This window comes from Mastomys coucha, unplaced genomic scaffold (assembly GCF_008632895.1).
Source record: "Mastomys coucha isolate ucsf_1 unplaced genomic scaffold, UCSF_Mcou_1 pScaffold13, whole genome shotgun sequence".
In the NCBI taxonomy this organism is placed as follows: domain Eukaryota; kingdom Metazoa; phylum Chordata; class Mammalia; order Rodentia; family Muridae; genus Mastomys; species Mastomys coucha.
In genome coordinates, this window is record NW_022196895.1 from 45,786,676 (window position 1) to 45,806,147 (window position 19,472).

The 19,472-nt window shown below is 35.0% G+C and overlaps 1 protein-coding gene across 6 annotated transcripts in view; it reads left to right on the forward strand.

Annotated features, from left to right (window-relative positions):
- Window positions 1-19,472, forward strand: part of Dmxl1 (Dmx like 1) — a 149,269-nt gene that overhangs the window by 25,119 nt on the left and 104,678 nt on the right. For all 6 annotated transcript variants that reach the window (XM_031365659.1, XM_031365654.1, XM_031365655.1 and 3 more), the window contains exons 7-15: window positions 1,465-1,643; window positions 5,125-5,314; window positions 6,964-7,132; window positions 10,729-10,941; window positions 11,818-12,071; window positions 12,171-12,855; window positions 12,944-13,065; window positions 15,700-15,789; window positions 15,868-15,970. In XM_031365659.1, the coding sequence (XP_031221519.1) occupies window positions 1,465-1,643; window positions 5,125-5,314; window positions 6,964-7,132; window positions 10,729-10,941; window positions 11,818-12,071; window positions 12,171-12,855; window positions 12,944-13,065; window positions 15,700-15,789; window positions 15,868-15,970 (2,005 nt within the window). The remainder of the gene's footprint in view (window positions 1-1,464; window positions 1,644-5,124; window positions 5,315-6,963; window positions 7,133-10,728; window positions 10,942-11,817; window positions 12,072-12,170; window positions 12,856-12,943; window positions 13,066-15,699; window positions 15,790-15,867; window positions 15,971-19,472) is intronic.

A 19,472-nucleotide genomic window follows, 5' to 3' on the forward strand; every position in this document is an offset into this window, starting at 1 on the left:
CATTAACTTACTTATTCCTTTATTTACTTATCTTAATACTCTTAGTTTCTATAAAAATTAGAAAAATGTATAAATATAATGTAAAAAACCATAGATGGAAACAACCTAGATTTAGGGACAGATCTAAGTAGAAATACACATTTACCAGTTTCATCTTAGACAAGCCATTTATATCTCTGGCCTTTCTTTTCTGATGGGAATGACATACCTACCTCAGAGGTCCTTAATCATAGGGTTAATTTAAAGCAATGCATATGAAATGACAGGCTAAGTGCCTTCTTTGCATGTTGGGTATAATCAATGAGCAAAAGCTAGTTTGTTACCTTTACTTCAAATATATATATGTCTGACTTGGTTCAAAATATAAGACTTTATAAAAGGCTTATGCAGGGAAATTGGGGACCAGTTTTTTTGTTTGTGTGTTTGTTTTGGTTTTTGCACATAATTTTGTAACTGTCAGTTCATTTCATATTTTCTTGAAATTATTTTCAATTACTGCTTTATAAAGCAGATCCTAAACCACTCGTCTAAAATAATTGTTCTTATGGCACAAAGCCTTTTGGAAACAGTATGAGGTATTCTTAAACCCCACAAAGCTTTATTTATTTACTAATTTAGTAGTCTTTTCGAGACAAGGCCTCACTATGAACCTTGGTTACAACATACTGTGTAGACCAGGATATCCTTAAACTCAAAGAGGTACCTCTGCCTGTGCCTAGTATTGGGATTAAAGGAATGCTCCACCATGCCTTGGAATTGTCCTTGTTTTTTAAGGAGTGAGGTGGAGTTGTTTGTTCTGATTGAAGTTCAGAAATGGAGCCTAATACTAATTTCTTTGTATTTTCCCCCTTTATTTCCCAAGTTAAGTACAAATGAGGATGGCTATACATACAATACTTGATTTCTAACATTTTGTGTGTCTGCATGTGGGTATGTGTGGTATATATGCATGCACAGGACAGTTTGTCAGAGTTGGTTTTCTTTTACCATGTGTGTTCCGGGGCTGTCAGTTTTTTTTTTTTTTTTTTTTTTTTTTTTTTTTTTAAGAAGTGCCCTAAATAAAGTAGTTCTGCAATATTAGTTATTAAATGATTTTCATTTTCAATATTTTCTTAAAAATGATAATTCATGAACTGCCTTGCCATCTCTCTCGGTTATCTGGATTGTCTATAATTTGGAGGTGGTATTGCTTTCTTTCTGTTTGCTTGTTTTGGTTTTGTTTATTTGCTTTAAACATGGTCTTACTATGTTACCTTGGCAGGCCTGAAGCTCACTATGTAGCTCACAGACAGCTCTCTTTCTGCTTCTTCCAGGATTAGAGGGGTATGCCATCAGTTCCAACTAGTATTGCACTCTTTCTTGAATTTTTGGCTTAGAGAGAAAAAGACTCTTAATTTCATTTTTCCTGAATAATGTTTGTGGTTACATGGTCACTGGATGCTTTTTGATTTTTTTTCTCCTTAGGATGACTGTCTTCTAAAGGTGTGGTATAATGTAGAAAACTGGCGACCAGCTGTTACCTCTCCAGATAAAAATTCAGAAAAACAATCCCAAGGAGAAATTGACTTTTCTTTTGTGTATCTGGCCCATCCACGAGCTGTAAATGGATTTTCCTGGCGTAAAACAAGCAAATATATGCCAAGGTCAGTGTTTTCATTGTGTATTAGAGAACATCACCAAACTTTAACTGGCTTTCTTACTTTGAAACCTTGAAGATTAGGGTAACAGTTGATTGTGCCAGGCTGCACATGTCTGGATATGGGTCAAGTATGATTAATGCTTATCATGAGAGCCTCAAAGTGAATTTGAGACCAAGGTAATTTATTTCTATATTAGATGTCTTTGTCATGCAGTTATACATAGTTTCCTTTTTTTTTTGTTTTGTGTTCCGTTGTATATCTTATACAGATTGCTGTTTGTATCGACTTTTTTTGGACAGTTACCATCCTCATTTGTACTTGCAGTTGAATCCTCTGATATCCTTTTCTAAAACAAACAAATCAAAAAACCAAGTACCTTTTATTGAAAGGACATCTTTGAGGAAAATAGAGTTAATTCTTTAAATTATCTTGCCTTGAGTTGGGTATTAGTTTAACCCATAGAAGCTCAGTTTAACTCATACGGACTTAAAAATATGTCTGTTAGTATTTTTATGTGTTCTTTTGGTGAAGTTACATAGATTTAGTAAGTATATCTACAAATCTGTCTTGTACTACATGGAGTGCAGATTTGGTTGTATATCTCACCTTTTTGATTCTGTTGAGTTTCAGCATTTGAGATGTACAAGTGGAACTGCAGTTATGTACCCATATCATTTGTTGGCTTTATTTTGCTTCTTTGGACCAACAGGATATATACCTATTATAATAGTTATTGTCCTTATCCTAGCCCTCTAGTCCAAGTGTAGTGTGGAAAAGTATTGGTTATGTTCTTACTTTGTGGCAGTCTTCAGGCTAAGAGAGAGTGATCTGAGTAATCAGTATTGCCAGCAGAAGGAACCATCGCTCAGATTCACTTAAGTTCTAGTTCTCTAGCCTACATACTTTAAAATGTGTTTTGAATAAAATGATCTCATTGTGTATGTTAATTCGTCTTTTAAACCTATCCGAAGAGAACTATTTTATAGAAACTAATTTCCTCTGATATATAATAAATGAATTTACTCATTTTTTAAAAGATTTATTTATTTATCTTATGTATATGAGTACATTGTAGCTGTCTTCAGACACAACAGAGGAGGGCATCAGATCCCATTACAGATGGTTGTGAGTCACCATATGGTTGCTGGGAATTGAACTCAGGACCTCTAGAAGACAAGAGCCATCTCTCCAGCCCAAGTATACTCATTTATTGATGCTATACCATCAAAATACTAAACAGGCTTATGCATTACTGAAGTTTTGTGGACTGACTTAGCTTACTTAAGTTTTGATGGAGCTGATCACAATGAAGGCTGAAGCAGATGCTGGATGCCTAAAACTGGGACATTTAGAGGTTCTTGGAAATAACAATGAAGCAATAGTTACTCTCCTACCTTTGGGCCATTAAGTTACTTCCCCCCCCCTTCCTGTCTTCCTGTCTCCCTCCCTCCCTCTCCCTTCCTCTCTCTCTCTCTCTCTTTCTCTCTCTCTCTCTCTCTCTCTCTGCCCCCCATCTCTCTCCCTCTTCCCTTCCCGTCCCCCTCTCCCTCTCTCTTTAATATGGCTTTGAAGATCAAACTTAGGATATATACTCTTAAGAACTAGAAGCAGGAGGATCACAGGCTCAAAATCATTCTTGCTGTAGAGTACATTTGTGGTCAGCCTGGGATACATGAAACTTTATCTTTAAAAATAAGTTGAATGCATAGAGTCTGCTGAATTGAGAAAGAACAGTGGACAGGTTTGTGTAGTAAGCATATTCTTTACTATTTAAAAAGTAATGAATATAGGTCAGAAGGTTTGCTGATATCCTACAGGAACTTCCAAAAGTTGACTGGAGATAACAAGTTATTTATTGACAATATGAACTTTGGGGTGTGCCCCACAGGAATAAAAAACACTGGGAAGGGGTAACCCTCTTACCCCCGGAGTGGCCCAGAGGGAGAGTGGCTACCTTTGATTTATTTTCTCTGTTAAATTTGCTTACTTTTAATTTTATTGCTGTGGTCTGTATATATGTGAATACATTAGAGGGAGGAAATAAATAAAGGCTAGGGATAGAAGAAAGGGGAAATGAATGGGATGGATGTGAGTTACAGTGATGAGGAGTGAGAAGGAAAAGGCTCAGGAAGAAATCGAAAGAGTGCATTGTAGAAGGAGAGGTGAGGGTCAGATGGAGGGGAGATGAAAACAAAACATGGCCCAGAGAGGCTGAGAGAATGATGTCAGGGCAGAGAAAGGGAGGAATGCAGAAGTTATGGAGTGGAGGAATGCAAAGAAATAGACAAAAAGGTGGGTGAGAGAGCTAGGCAGGAGAGGTGGGAGGATGCACTGGGGAGTTGAAGTTGACAGAATAATCAAGGAAACAACATTGATTTTGCTTCAGTTTTCTTTTGTGGTGCTGGTTTTTTTTTAATCACAAAGATATGAATGATAAGGCAGTTGCTATAGAATATTTTATTTCATTCCTCTTAAGTTTTTCTCCTTCCTGTTTTGGCTTTACTGCCCTCCTTCCATTCATCCCTCCTTCTTTTCCCTCCTTTCTTCCTTTCATTTGCTTACTTACCTGATAGAAGATTTCTTTGTGGGGCTGGAGAGAGGGCTCAGTGGTTAAGAGCACTGATTGCTCTTCTGAAGGTCCTAAGTTCAAATCCTAGCAACCACATGGTGGCTCACAACCATCCATAAAGAGATCTGATGCCCTCTTCTGGTGTGTCTGAAGACAGCTGCAGTATACTTACATATAATAAATAATTAAATCTTTTAAAAAAAAAAAAGATTTCTTTGTTGGTAATAGCTGTATATACTTTTTTTTTTTTTTTTTTTGAGGATGTCATAAAAGGAAATAACTGAAAGTCCAGAATTGCTAAGGATGGATGTGGTTTGTTCAGGTCTGTCATGACTTCTCTTGCACATCGGTAGACTAGGAGACGATGTGTATACTATATGCTTACATCAGTTTCTTAATGACTTTGTAGAAAGTAGCACTTTAACATTAAATAGTTAAAAGTAATGGTCATTCACTGAATAAATAGGAAAGTTTTATTAAGAACTTTGTTTTGTGCATGTCAACTGAGGAATTATGGCTTGATCCAAGTCATTACTCTTTAGATGTAATAAAAATCTTAAAATTAATGTAACAAAAACTATTTTCTTCTAGACAGAAGAAATAGGTTGATAAATAATTTCTGTTGTGACACCAGCATATACATGCTCTCTTCACTTTTTTTTTAAGCTTTTATATGTATGGCTGTTTTATTTTCATGTATGTCTCTACAGTGCCTTTGGAAACCAGAGGGTGTTGAGTTCCCTGGAACTGGAGCTAAAAAGACTGGGAATCAAACCCTGGTCCTCAAGAGGACCTGGACATCTCTTTGGTTCTCTTGTTAATATTAGTTATATGTTTAAGTATGTATAGAAACTCTGCAGGATGTTTATGATGTTATGTAATTAGTATTATCTCTAAAATATTTTTATTCTTCAGGGCTTCTGTATGTAATGTACTATTGACTTGCTGTAAAGATAATGTATGTCGTCTTTGGGTAGAAACATTTTTACCAAATGATTGCTTGCTTTATGGAAGTGACTGCAACCACTGGTGTGAACCAGTTAGTTTAACAAATAACTTCAAGAGAAATGCTTCCAGTAAAGACCGAGTTCAAAATGCTCTAGAAGTAAGTGTTTTTATTATATTATATGTTTCCTACAGATTTTTAAATCTTTGTATACAGTGTATTTTTTTTCTTCTTGATTACACAATAATATTATAAGAAGTTGTATATCTTAGGAAAACAATTTCAGAAATGTTCCTTTTATCTAACTAAAGAAACTATATTTAAGTAATTTTTTGTAACTTATAAGCTATCTTTAATTATGAGATTAATGTTAGCTTAGCCAGTTACAAAATGAAGGTAACAATTGACTTGGCAAATGTAAAATCTGAGAATTCAAAGATTTGACTATAAAAATATATTTTCTCTTAGAGCATAAGGTAGATTTGTTTTTTAAATTCTGTTGTACAATTTGTTATGTTTTGACCCACCAGAACACATCTTTATTTTACAAGTATTGATGTTAAAACTCAATTTTTGATGTTTGGGCTAATTGAATATAGAACAAATTTTGCTCTTTTGAAACAAAGTCTTACATTGTGGCTCCAAGCTGATCTCAGTCTCATGCCAATCATCCTGTCTCTGTCTCTTGTGTTCTGGGATTACAAGTGTGAAAAACCATTTTTGATTGAAAATAGAATAGAAATACTGACTCAGTATTTCCTTTCTTTACTTTTTAGTTTTACTTTTTGTTTGTTTTGTAGACAGGGTTTCTCTGTAGCCTTGGCTATTCTAGGGGAACTCTTTCTGTAGAACAGGTTAGTTTAAACTCAGAGATCCTCCTGCCTCCTGAGTGCTGAGATTAAAGGCATGCATCACCATACCTGGCTTCTTATTCTTTTCTTAATATTAAATCATGAAGTGGCTTAAAAATGATTTGTATAAACTTGTATAGTATAGAAAACCTTCTTTTTTCCCTCTCTTTTGGTGTTTGACCAGGGTCTCACTATGTAGCTCCAGCTGTCCTGTATAGATCAGGCGGGACTGGAAGTCACAGAGATGATGGCTAAGAATATAATTAAGCTTTGTGGCATATTCAATGGCTTTGTATATTAATCACATAATAAAAACTGTTATCTGAGGACTCTCTCTTTTACTCTGCTTCTTACTAGCTCAATAACTTTATTTGGTTCTATAATGAATTACTTCATGCAATGAAATATTAAAATAGCAGTGTTTAAATTAGATACCACATGAGATCAGATAAAATAATCTCTGTGAAAAATAATGCTTTTTAAAACAGTTGGATGGTTTGGTATATCATGGTAATATCATTCATAGTTAGGGAACAAGTTATGGGCAAAGACAACAAGTAGACAGATCTTTCTTGGTACTTTATTTATGGAAAAAAGACTTCATTATTTAGCATTGGCTGCCTCATTGTATAGACCAGGCTAGCTTAGAACTCAGAGTTCTTCCTACCTTTCTCCCAGGTACTAAGATTCAAGTGTTCACCACTATGCCCATCTTACTGGTTTTTTGGGTTTTTTATTTATTTATTTTTTTAATTTTTTTACTTTCAAGTTCTGGAAATTGATTTTAGATGTTGAAAGCAAATGTGAAAATAGTAGGCTGGATACCTATTCTTCAAGATTCAAATTTGTTATGCAAAAAAAAAAGATTTTTTTTACATGTATAATTATATAAAATCGCATTTTTATTCATTCTGACAATCATAATATAGCAGTCATTTTACTTTGTTTGTTATACAGGTAAATCTGAGACCTTTCCGTAGAGGTCGGAGTAGATCACTTGCTCTTGTAGCACATACTGGCTATCTGCCTCATCAGCAGGATCCTCACCATGTCCATAGGAACACACCACTGCTTGCCAATGCACTTTGTCACTTTCATATTGCAGCCAGCATCAACCCAGCCACAGGTAATTAACTACTATACCATCTGGATACCTGTGAATTTAGAGAATTAAGTACTTCTCACTTCAGTAGATATTTTCTGTGAGTATAAAAAAGTCAGGGGCCACAGATGATGCATTTAAAGTAGTATCTCAAAGTATTTATTTCTTTTTTTTAAAAGGGTAATACTTGTACATAATTAATACCATCTTTATGGAAGGTGAGAAGTGAATGCCTCCTTTGACCTTTACACTTTACTTTAGTCCCTTTCTCTAAAACAAAAACAGTTATTTTTTTATATCTTGTAGAATATAGTCCCTTCTCTTCCTATCTTTTCTCTTTACTCTATCCTGCTTCCTTCTTTTTAGACAGATTCTAGATATATAGCCAAAGCTGGCCTTGATATTACAGAATATTTTTAAACATTAATTAAGCAGGACAAATTTCCATGGAGCTGAAATATTCAAGGAAATATAGCAATGGCATTATCAGTTAATTACTTGAATAGAATTCTGTCTACCTGAGTTAACTTAGCAAAGTGAAAGCATAGAAATACTTTTGATTTATTTGGTTGACTATAATCTTAGTTGTAAAAGTATCCATGAGCCAAGAAAAATATATCAGAATATTGAATTATCTTTATTAAAAAGTTACTTAGATTTGGGAAAGATTACCTTTAGCAAATATATAATATTGACAGTGCTTATAAACCAGTTACCTCTAAAGTCAGTGGCATAATTTTAAAGGCTCCTGTTGAGTAAAGGACAGTATTAGGTTGCAGTGTAGCTCATCGGTAAAGTGATTTTCTAGCATGAATGAGGCCCTTGCTTTGATTTGCAGCACCTCAGAAAAAAAATGAAATAAATTTAAAAAGCAAAAATATTACAAGAATCATGAAAGCCTGACTTCTCACTTTAAAGAAAAAAGTCTAAGAGATTATTTGAGAGAAGAGCCCTGAGTTTGAGTGTGGTACCTCCTTGACAAATTTCAATAAGGAGAACTAAAACTTTCTTTAAAATTATACATCACTTAGGAAAACTGGTGGTTTGAATAAGACTAGCTCCCACAGTTTCATATTTGAATGCCTACTCACCAGGGAGTGGCACTATTTGAAAGGATTAGAAGGATAAGGAGTGTCCCTGTTGAAGGAAGTGCTGAAGTCACTGGGCATGGACTTTGAGGTTTGAAAAGCCCATGCCAGGCTAGCTCTCTGTCTACAGAACAGAATGTAGAACTCTCAGCTACTCCAGCACCTGCATGCCACCATGCTCCCCATCATAACAATAATGCACTAACCTCTGAAACTATAAGCAAGCCCCAGTTAAAAACTTCTTCATTCCTTGTCCTGGGGTTTCTTAGTAGCAGTAGAACAGTGATTAAGACAAAAAATCATACAACATGTCAAAGCAAAATATTGTTGAATCTCATTTCTAGTTCTTATATCGTCACTGTGAAAGTTTGTTACAAAAATAACATTTTGTTCCTTGAGTGGGGTATTAATGCACAAAGGGCCGAGTTTTCTTTATTTAGAATATCTTGCTAAAAGCCAGCAGTATTCTTCTTTTATGTACTAACAGTTGTAATGCCTATTGTTAGTTAACGGCATTGTAGTCTCCTTTGAATTTGTGTAAGCCAAAGATGAGAAAGACTTTTTCATAACTTCTTGGAGAAGTGCCATTTCAGTTCCAAGCTCTACCCAGAAACAATGAAATTGGCAATTCAATTGTTTGGGGCTTTCAGTGAGTTGCTTACTTTATACTAGTGTCAAAATTAGAGATAGTGTTAGAAATTGGAGGGAAAGTGACACTTTAAATTCTGCTCTCTTAAAGTCTGTAATCAGATGTAGAATAGGTAAATAAATAAATAAAATAATTATGTTACTATATAGGTATAAACAGGAACTCTTGGATTTGATACATTAGAACTTGCCTCTGATAGTAGAATCAAGGGAAAGGTTCTTTCCCGTACCATTTATCTATTCTAGTATTGTTTCTACTTTTGTTTTAAATAAAGATAAATCAGATAATTCTGTTGATTTTTTTTTTTAAAATCTTTTATCATGGAAAAACTTAATTTGGAGAATATTGTTTGTATTTATTTTTTTAAAGATTTATTTATTATATGTAAGTACATTGTAGTTGTCTTCAGACACTCCAGAAGAGGGCGTCAGATCTCATTACGGATGGTTTTGAGCCACCATGTGGTTACTAGGATTTGAACTCAAGACCTTCGGAAGAGCATTTGGTACTCTTAACTACTGAGCCATCTCGCTAGCCCTATTGTTTGCATTTTTTAAGTCCATTACAGCCTTTATAGTTCTATTGATAACATCATGATTCAGATTTCATTAACATGATAGATATTGAGTTTTCTTTTACTTTATCTTTGTAGCAACTGATTGGATTTGTACTTTAGTATACATAATTGAATACTTACATAAAAGTAATGCTAAGAAATATTTTTTTATTTTTATTTATTTTTTTTCATAGAATATATTTTGATCCTGTTTTTTCTCTTCCCCAAACTCCTTAAGAGCCCCCCTACTATTGAATTTTGTTTGTGTTATGTTCACCCCAGCACCCCTCCAAAACAGAAAAATACAATAAGACAAAAGTACCAACCCAAAAAGTTGATCATGGAGTCTGTTTAGTGTTGGCCAGTTACTTCTGGGTATGCAGCATACTCTAGAATGTACTTGATATATCCAGTGGCATTCCCTTATAGACAACTGATTGCCCTCTGTGGGCTGCTAAGTAACTGTTAGAGCTGGGACTTTGTGTCCATCTCCCCATCTCAGGACTGGGACCCCATCTGCCTCGAATGTGGCAGATCTTGTGTGTGCTGCCATAGCCTCTATATGAATTCATATGTGCATCAATCTTGTTGTGTCTGGAAGACACTGTTTCTTTGGTGTTATCCTTTATTTTTGGCTCTTTAAGTCTTTCTGCCGCCTCTTATGCTTAGAAGGATTTGACAAAGACACTCATTTAGGCTGACTGCTACAAAAAGTCTATGTAAACTTCCCAGTAGACGGTTTCCATATGGTTTTTCAAATGCCCTTTAGTGTTAGTTGTCCCTCTTCATATTTTCCCCTTTTGCCCTGTCTTCTCATCCCTTGCCATTTATTTCCCCTCTTCTATTTTCCCCTTTATCTCTCCTTAACACTATATTCTATTTCCCCTTCCTTCAGAGATCTTTTTCTTCCCCCAGGTTCCTTACTAGTTTCTAATGTCTGTGGTTATTTGATTATAACACATATGTCAAGAACTTAACAACTAGGATCCTTATGAGAGAAAAGCATGCAGTGTTTACCCTTTGGGGTCTGGATTACCTTACTCAGCATATTTTTCTAGCTTCATCTATTTACCTGCAAATTTATTAAACAGCTGAATAATATTCTGTTGTATAAATGTACTATATTTTCATTATGTATTTATCAGTTGATAGACATATAGGCTGTTTCCAATTTCTGGTTGTAAAATAACTTTTAAGTTAAATTTAAAACTAGATGAAATTTTCTCAAACAAAGGGAAAGTATAATGTCAATAATGAAAATAGTAATTGTGTATGTTATGTTATAGAGGTTCAAAATTTGTATTTTGTCATTTGCTTTTCTTTATAGATATCCCACTTCTTCCATCTATTACATCTTTGAGTTTAAGTGAAAATGAAGAGAAGTGTGGACCTTTTGTGGTACACTGGTTAAACAATAAAGAGTTGCATTTTACTTTGTCCATGGAAGTCTTCTTACAGCAACTTAGAAAAAGTTTTGAGCAGCCCTCATCTGAGGCCAGTGTAGAAGACTCTGTTCAGGCAGATGTTAAATCTGATGAAGGTAAAGATTAAGAAGGATGAAATTTTAAATTTGCAGTCCAAATTAAGTAGTTTTTATGAGGATAAAACTACTTATTGTACGAGATAATTTCCCATGGTCATTATGGCATAATGTAAATGTGAACTAGCTTTTTTACTAACTGGGTATAGATACTGTTGCTCACATCACTTTCAGAGCATTCTGTTCTTTTGGATTTGTCAGCCTATACGTTCTTGTGACTTTATGAATTATGTATGGATTAATGGCATCAAATACATTATCCCATACACTATACAACTACTGTCCTGAATCTGCAATTTAAATATAGTTGATTTATTTGTACATTAGAGTTGAGAAACACTGTATGAAAGAAGAACGCAATTATGCTTACCACTGTACCACTAACACCACAGTGCTTTGTATATAGGGGCTTAGACTACTGTGTATTCATTCCTGCTGTTGGATGTGGAAAAGGAAGAGGGCAGGGAGAGGGTACAAGGGTTATCTTTCTGCCTTGGCTCAGAACTGGTACATGCCACTTCTACTCTGATTATACTGGCAAGAGAAAGAGTCCCAAGTGGTCTCATTTTCTAGCCAATTTGTAAGCTTTTACTTATTTTTCATTTAAATTCAATCAAAAAATTTGTAATTGCCTCTTTTAGTATTCCTCATCCAGAAGTGAGGAGAGGATATTGAGTCTGGGCTTTTTGAAAGAGGTAAAGATACATGTTTGTGTATGTGCATAGCCCTGCTAGCTGTCTGATTACTAAGTTAACTTCATTGATCATATTTCTTGTTAATACAAAAAGTATGTTTTTTTTCACTTTGAATTCATTTAGAAAGCTCTGTTTTAATTTGTAATGATAATTTTATTGGTTCATGAACTCTTGCTTGTAGAAATGGATGATGGTGTTGATGATTTAAAAATAAATCATGAAAAGAAGGAATTGGGTGATGACAAAATGTTACCAAGTTCAAGTTTTACACCATTATCGTCAGCTGCCATCGATCATCAGATTGAAGTGCTTCTGTCTGAATGGAGTAAAAACGCAGACATGCTTTTCAGTATTCATCCCATGGATGGGTCTTTACTAGTTTGGCATGTAGATTGGCTGGATGAATACCAGCCTGGTATGTTTCGTCAAGTTCAGGTACTCATCTTTGATGAGTTTATTTTTTTTCATGAGAAAACTTTTTGTAACATGTTTTTATGTAATTATATGTTCTAATACTCACTTTCTTAATTTTAGGTGTCCTTTGTTTCCAGAATTCCTGTGGCTTTCCCCACAGGTGATGCAAACTCTCTTTGTAAAAGCATAGTAATGTATGCCTGTACCAAGAATGTTGACTTGGCTATTCAACAAGGAAAACAGAAACCTACTGGCCTCACTCGTTCCACATCAATGCTTTTCTCCTCTGGTCACAGTAAATCATCGAATAACTTAAAATTAAGTATTTTTACCCCTAATGTTATGATGATTTCAAAGCATGCTGATGGTTCTTTGAATCAGTGGCTGGTTAGTTTTGCCGAGGAATCTGCTTTTTCTACAGTGCTAAGTATTTCTCACAAATCCAGATATTGTGGTCATCGTTTTCATCTTAATGATTTAGCTTGCCACTCGGTATTGCCTTTATTACTGACAACATCACACCATAATGCACTAAGGACACCAAATGTTGGTAACCAAAAGCAAGCTCATGACGCTGTAAATATTGAAGAATGTTCCTTGACACAGCAAAATAAAAGCAACATTGATATGGCATTTCAAGATCCCAATGCAATTTATAGTGAGCTTATTCTTTGGAGAGTTGATCCAGTTGGGCCACTATCCTTTTCTGGAGGAGTATCTGAACTTGCCCGGATTAATTCTCTTCATGTTTCTGCCTTTTCCAATGTGGCATGGCTCCCTACTCTTATACCCAGTTACTGTCTAGGTAAGCACACTGACTTCCATTTTAATGATTTAGAGTTTAAGATACTTACTGAAAGGTTACATTTTAAATGTTTATCAATACTTTCTAGGTGCATACTGCAACTCTCCTAGTGCATGCTTTGTAGCTAGTGATGGACAATATCTGAGGTTATATGAAGCAGTTATTGATGCCAAGAAACTTTTATATGAGCTGTCCAACCCTGAAATTTCTGTAAGTACAAGCTTTGTGAAGTTTTTAGATACTTAACCTGTACTTGCTTGACCTGTTCTAGAATTGTGGCCTATAATTTGTGAGAGATAAATGTATTTTGTTACTTCTTTTTTAAAAAACATTTATCTTGTACTTGTATAGTGATTTTAAGTTAAGCCCCTTCATTATTTCTAGGCGGGGTTGAGCTCCTTATTATATTGTTGTTGTTTTGTACTCACGGATCCTGCAACCAAACATGTTGGTTGTGTAATAAAACACTAAGGAGGTCATGGTGCAAAAAATTAAGAGTAGTTAGAGAGAAAAACAGAAAGTTAACCTGGTTGAGCATGTATGTCAACAAACCTGTGGTCCATGAGTTCAAGTCCCAACCGCTCCCTCCATCCTTCCCCCAGTCTAGTTATATGCGTCTTTATTCAAGATAGATGGGTACTACCAACTGTAGAAACTGTTGGTTCCTCTATAGTTAAAAGGAGCTAGAATAAAAAGAGTAGAATTTTAATCTTAAACATGAGAAGAAAAAGCCCTTGGTTTGGTTGCAACTCAAGGAAGTCTTTCAAATTTCAGTGTAACACTTTCTCCATGCTAGAGACCCACTTCTTCCTAGCCTAATTAGTGGAAGCCCACTGTCTGTATTTACTGAGCCCTCCACTAAGAGATTATTTCTGCATTTTTCAGTTCTAGTGTTTAGCTGGGTTTTTGTTTTGTTTTTGTTTTGTTTTGTTTCATTTTTCTGTTTGGGTTGGTTACTTGACTTTACAAAAAGAAAAAACATCTTTTTTTTTTTAGATATAGGCTAGCCTTGAACACACAGCCTTTTTTGCTTCTGTCTCCTATGTGCTCCTGTTGTAGGCATTTGCCATTATGTCAGGCTAATTGGTGTTTTAAAATATCTCCTGAGGCAGACTGTGCTTAAGCTTCCTGCTTAGGTCATTCTAGCCTAAGTTGCCAGTAGTTAGATTTTAATGCTCAGAGTATAAAAGTAGTAGACGTGTTGCTTTAATATGGTCCTGTGAAGTTTTTTTAAAGCATAACTTTATAAACCACAATGTTTTGCAAAGCATATGAGTATGTATGTTACACACAGTATATTGCTTTAGTAAAAAGAGACATTTATTGAAGGTCTTTTATTTGTTAAGCATTATTTTAACTGCTGGAAATTTGTCTGTAAAAAGCCAGAAACTGAAGCTCATTCTAGTGAAGCAAGATAGCTGGTGGAAGGGAACTAGCTAAAAATATATTAGTTAACAAGCTCTGTGGAGAGAAACAGTGTTGCAAAGGAAATAGGGAGTGCCCCTTAAGTTGCTGTTCAAGGGAAGGCTTTATAGAAAACGCATGAAGGAGTTGAATGAGCTAGACATGTGGTTACAGGAAGAGTGATCCAGAAAGAAGGTTGACCTGTTCATGGACCCTGCGGCCAAAACATGTGGTTATATAACAAAACAATTAGGAGGTCATGGTGCAATAAATTAAGTTAGAGTAGTCAGAGAGAAAAGCAGAGAGCCTGGTCAGATCCTTTGGGGGAGGCCTTAGAGTTTATTGGACTTTTGCCTAAAATGACATGGAAACCATAGAAAATTATGCTCATGTGATAATGATTTGATATAAGATTTTAAAAAATAAGTTGCTATGATGACCAAAGTTCCACTGTGCAAAAAAGTAGAATGAGGGAGGCTAATTTAAAAAGCTCTTACATTAGTCCAGGAGAAAAGTTAAGGAACCAAGAATGGTAATGAGTGTTAATGTTAGAAACACTGAAAAATTGTCAAGTTTTAGATATAGTTTGAATGTGAATAGTTAGGATTGGACAGGATTTTGGATGTGAGGAAAAAATGACTCATAATTCTGTGTCAGCTTAACATAAAGTAGAATTGCTATGGTTGAAATAAGGAAGAATGTAGCAGACTAGCAGATTTGGAAGAGCAGGAGAATGTAAGAGCGTTGCTTTGGACATACTCATTTTGAGATATCTCTTTGACATCCAAGAGGGTCAATAAAGTGGCCTTTGGATTTTAGAGGAAAGTATGAACTGAAGATATAAAATAAGTATCTGAGTCTAGGCATGGTGGCACACCCCTTCAATCCCAGCATTCAGAAGACAGAGACAGGCAGATTTCTGTGAGTTCCAAGCCAGCCTGGTCTGCATATTTAGTTCTATCCCTAGTCCCACTCACACAAAAAAAAATTCCCTGAAATTCAAGTAGAATGTTATTACTGTAGAGAAACTATCCTAATGATGGCTAATAAGGAAACTCTTAGTCAGGGGATGTAGCTCAGTGAGACAGCATATGTCTACGAGGCCTTGGGTTTCATTCCCAATAACACAACAAAATAAATAAATGCAATATCCCGAAAAATTGATGTTTTTTAAAAAAGCATTGCTTATAGTGTATTAAGAAGTTGTGGACACTCTTTCATTTTGGTTGATATAAAATATTTTCCTCCTAAGCTTACTAAGTGTTATCTTTCCCTCTCTGTATCTACTGAGCTATATTCAAATCATTTCTGTGTAATTTCTATTAAGGTAAAATCCTATATTGTTTGTAGTTGAAAGAAACTATATATTACTTGAGTTAATAATGTATTTTAATGAAATTTTTAGATTTTTTTTTTATTAAAGATTTTTTTTTTTAACAGAAATATGTTGGTGAAGTGTTTAACATCGTCAGTCAGCAATCAACAGCCAGACCAGGATGCATTATTGCATTAGATTCTATTACCAAGCTTGTAAGTAATATTTTTCTGTTATTTATCATTGAGTAAATGGCCTGTATGTCAACTTACGTTGGTATTTCTTTACCTCAGCATGGCAGAAAAACCCAGTTGCTTCATGTTTTTCAAGAAGACTTCATTTTGAATAAACTTGAGAAGAAACGTCTGGGAGTAGATAACATTTTATTGGATTCAGGTAAGGAGGAGTTTTAATATGATGATAAGTATCATACAACTTATATAGTTAATAAAGATGACCTAATACACCTCAAGTTGTATTTTAGGTTGATATTTTATCATAAATACGGCTACTTTTCCTTCTGTGTATAAATTTACATTCTTACTCATATGGTCTAATTAAGTAGTCTAGCCTGGCTTTAAATCCCATGCTCAATGTATCCTCTTGCCTCACTCTCCTGAATAGCTTGAATACAGACATACAGGCCTTCTCCTGGCTTATCTTTTTACTCTTAACCAGGAAATAGAAAAAACAACAACAAAGAAACACCACAAATCAAAGCAATCGACTGTTCCTTGGTTACTTTACTCTTAGTTCCCACCTACTGCCTGATCTCCTTCCAAGGCTATTTTTTAACTGGGCTGTGGATGGAACAAGTTAAGCTAAGATTGAGCCATACTCCTACCCTAGCCCAGTTGTGTTACTTTAAGTACACAGTAGATGGAGTCTATTATTACCATGTGAGTGAGTGAATGTTCTTTACATGGATGTATTACTGATTTGAATAATATAGACACCTGGCTTTCCAGAAGCCCATAATATAAACAAACAAATAGTTAAAATGGTAATGTCATTAAACAGTGTCTTAATGTAAATATCTATTAATAAAACATTTATAATAAAAGTTAACTTTTAATTAAATTCTAGCTCCTAACCTTATTGTTATCTTGCATGAAGAAAAAGTGAGAAAATAGAGATAAAATTTCTTGGTTATCAGTCTTCATTACAGTGGCAGACCAAAGTAGGTAATGTTTTCCTGAAGACTAAAATCCAAAGTAAGCAATTACACTGTCAGTCAAATCAGTTAAGTCTCAGATAACATTAACTACATTATTTATTTGTTTAAGGTTTTTTTCTTACAAGTACGTTGTTTCTTCTGTATTTCCCACTTCTCTTCTGAGAAGCATTCCTTAGAGCTCTGCACTTCAGCATTAGTAGTTTATTACTGTGGTTTCAGTTAATGTTTCATGGTATTCCATGAGCTTTCATGAACTGTAAAAATATACTTTTTTCATGTGGTTTTATAGTTCTGGACATCCTAGCCATTTGCTAAAAATGAGGGGAATAAAGGGATGGTAGTAAGCTGGCTCAGACAGTAAAATGCTGTCACATAGCATGAAGAGTCTGAGGTTGATCTTTAGAACTCATGTTTAAAATGGTGGACACAGCAGTACATTTGTAATGCCAACATTGCAGAGACAGATGCATTTTGAAGTGAGAGACCTGTGTCAAAATACAAAGGAGAGAGTGCTTGTGAAAGAGTTTAGTATCAGCCTCTGGCCTCAGCACACTTGCACGTACTTGAGCACCAAGTACTCCCCCCCCAAATTCTATTAGAGATTGAGAGAAAAACAGAGAAGACATGCTGTAAATCTTGTCATCTGCTAGGAGGAAGTTAAAGAAGAAAAAAGTACAAGCCTTTGAAAGTTAGCATCTGAGAAAGCAAGTATGTCCACAGTGGAGAACAAAGACCACATGGCAGGGGTGGGAAACAGCTTGAGGAAAAGTGAGAAAGAGGCCCAGAGTGTTGAGGAAAGCATGCACAAGCTTCAACCAAGTGTTTGAAGAAAAGAATAGAAAGCCTTGTGATATGGAGAACACTTTTAATCTCAGCTCTTGTAAATCTGAGGCAGCTAGGAGTTTGAGGTCAGCCTGGTTTACATAGTGAGTTCCAGGCCAGACAAGGCTACTTAGTGAGACTCTGTCTAAAAAAGATGAAAGGAAATAATAGGCAAAAGGAAAATTCCATCAGACTGCATGGCACAGGAACCACAGTGCTGCATGAGAGTTGGCCCTGCAGGTGGCTACAAGGCTTTGCATCCTATTTTCAATACATTAAAACTAAACTTTTTAAGGGAAAAAGGTCTACATTACAGTAAATTTTGCTATGCTGCTTATGTTTCTAGTATTTTCTAAGATTCTTTTATTTTTCATTTTTTCTTTTTAAAACCAAATACATGATCTAGTATTTCGTAAAATACTCAAGGAAAATTTTTACTGATTATACTTTAAAAAGAAATTACTTTTATTATTATTGTTTCCCAGAAAATACCTGTGGAGTTATATTTTTATCTTTTGTTCTATCAAGAAAAATACTTCACAAATACTATTATTATCAGGGTATTTTTTGTTTTTATTGTAATGATCAAAAATAGATTGGTCTTTTCTTTTAATTCTTGTAGTTTGAGTAGCTCACTTAAAATTTATTTTCAGATTTACCGTTTGAGTTAGTTCTCTGATATAGAAAGGTTTAAGATTCTTAGAATTACCTTTCTTCTTTCTTAAGATAATAGTTTTTATTCTTTGAGAGTTTCCAATGCATTTTGATTATGTTCCCCAAATCATTTCCCTTGACTCTTCCCAGATCTACCTTTTTTTTCTTACCACTGAGTCTAATTTGTGTAGCTCATGTACTCAACGGTAGGGGACCATCCACTGGAAAAGGTCAACCCACCTGGAGCCACACTCTTCAAGAATCCTGATTCTCCCTCACCTAAAATCAGTCAACTTTCAGTCCCTCTTTAATAAGGATAGGTGCTTCTAAGCCCCCTGTCTTTCATAGTAGAATGTTGACTGACATAATCTTATACAGATCTTACACAGGTAGCCATAGGTGCTCTAAGTTCAGAAAATGCAGAGGTCCTGCCATGCACAGAAGATACTATTTTGGCCCAATTCTCTTCAACTTTTGGCTCTTAGAGTCATCCTTGAGAGCTAAAATGCCCATCTCAGAGCTGATTTAATTGGCTATGTTATGTTTTTGTTTTCATTTAATCTCAGGAAGTTTTTATTTCCTTCTTGAATTTTACAGTGACCCATTCATCATTCAGTAGCTTGCTGCTTAATCTTCAGGGAGCTCATATTTTTTTCTCTTAGAATTTTCTAGCTTTATCTCATATAGTCAGACAAAATACTAGATGTTTGAATTATCCTGCATGTGTTGAGGCTTACTTTGTATTCTAAGATGTGATCTGTTTTAGGGGAGGCTCACTGGGGTGCTAAGAAGAATATGTATTTTTTGGTGTTTGAGTAGAATATTTTGTGAGGACAAGTTTACAGTTGTGATATTTTAGGCTTTTAAACAAATCAGTCCAAAAGCTCTTTCAGATTTTCTGATTGAGATTGAAGTCACCAGTTGTTCTGATGGGCCTACCTTTGCATGTCATTTGGCCCTTCTTTTCATCGAAACACTTCAGTGTTTTGTACATTATAGTATGACATAGGGCTTTCTTTTCTGTTCCTTTCTGTTTATTTTTCTGAGTTTCTTTTGTGTCTGGAAAGTCTTTTCCCCTTAGACTTGGGAACTTTTCTATAGTTTTTATTAAAAATATTTTTAATGCCTTTAACATGTAATTCTTCTCCTCTTGGTTTCATTATTGTGTAGGTGCTGTGTCATGGACTTCTAGAGTTTTTGCATGTTGGGTTCATACATAAGTCTGAAGGATCTGATTCCTCCATT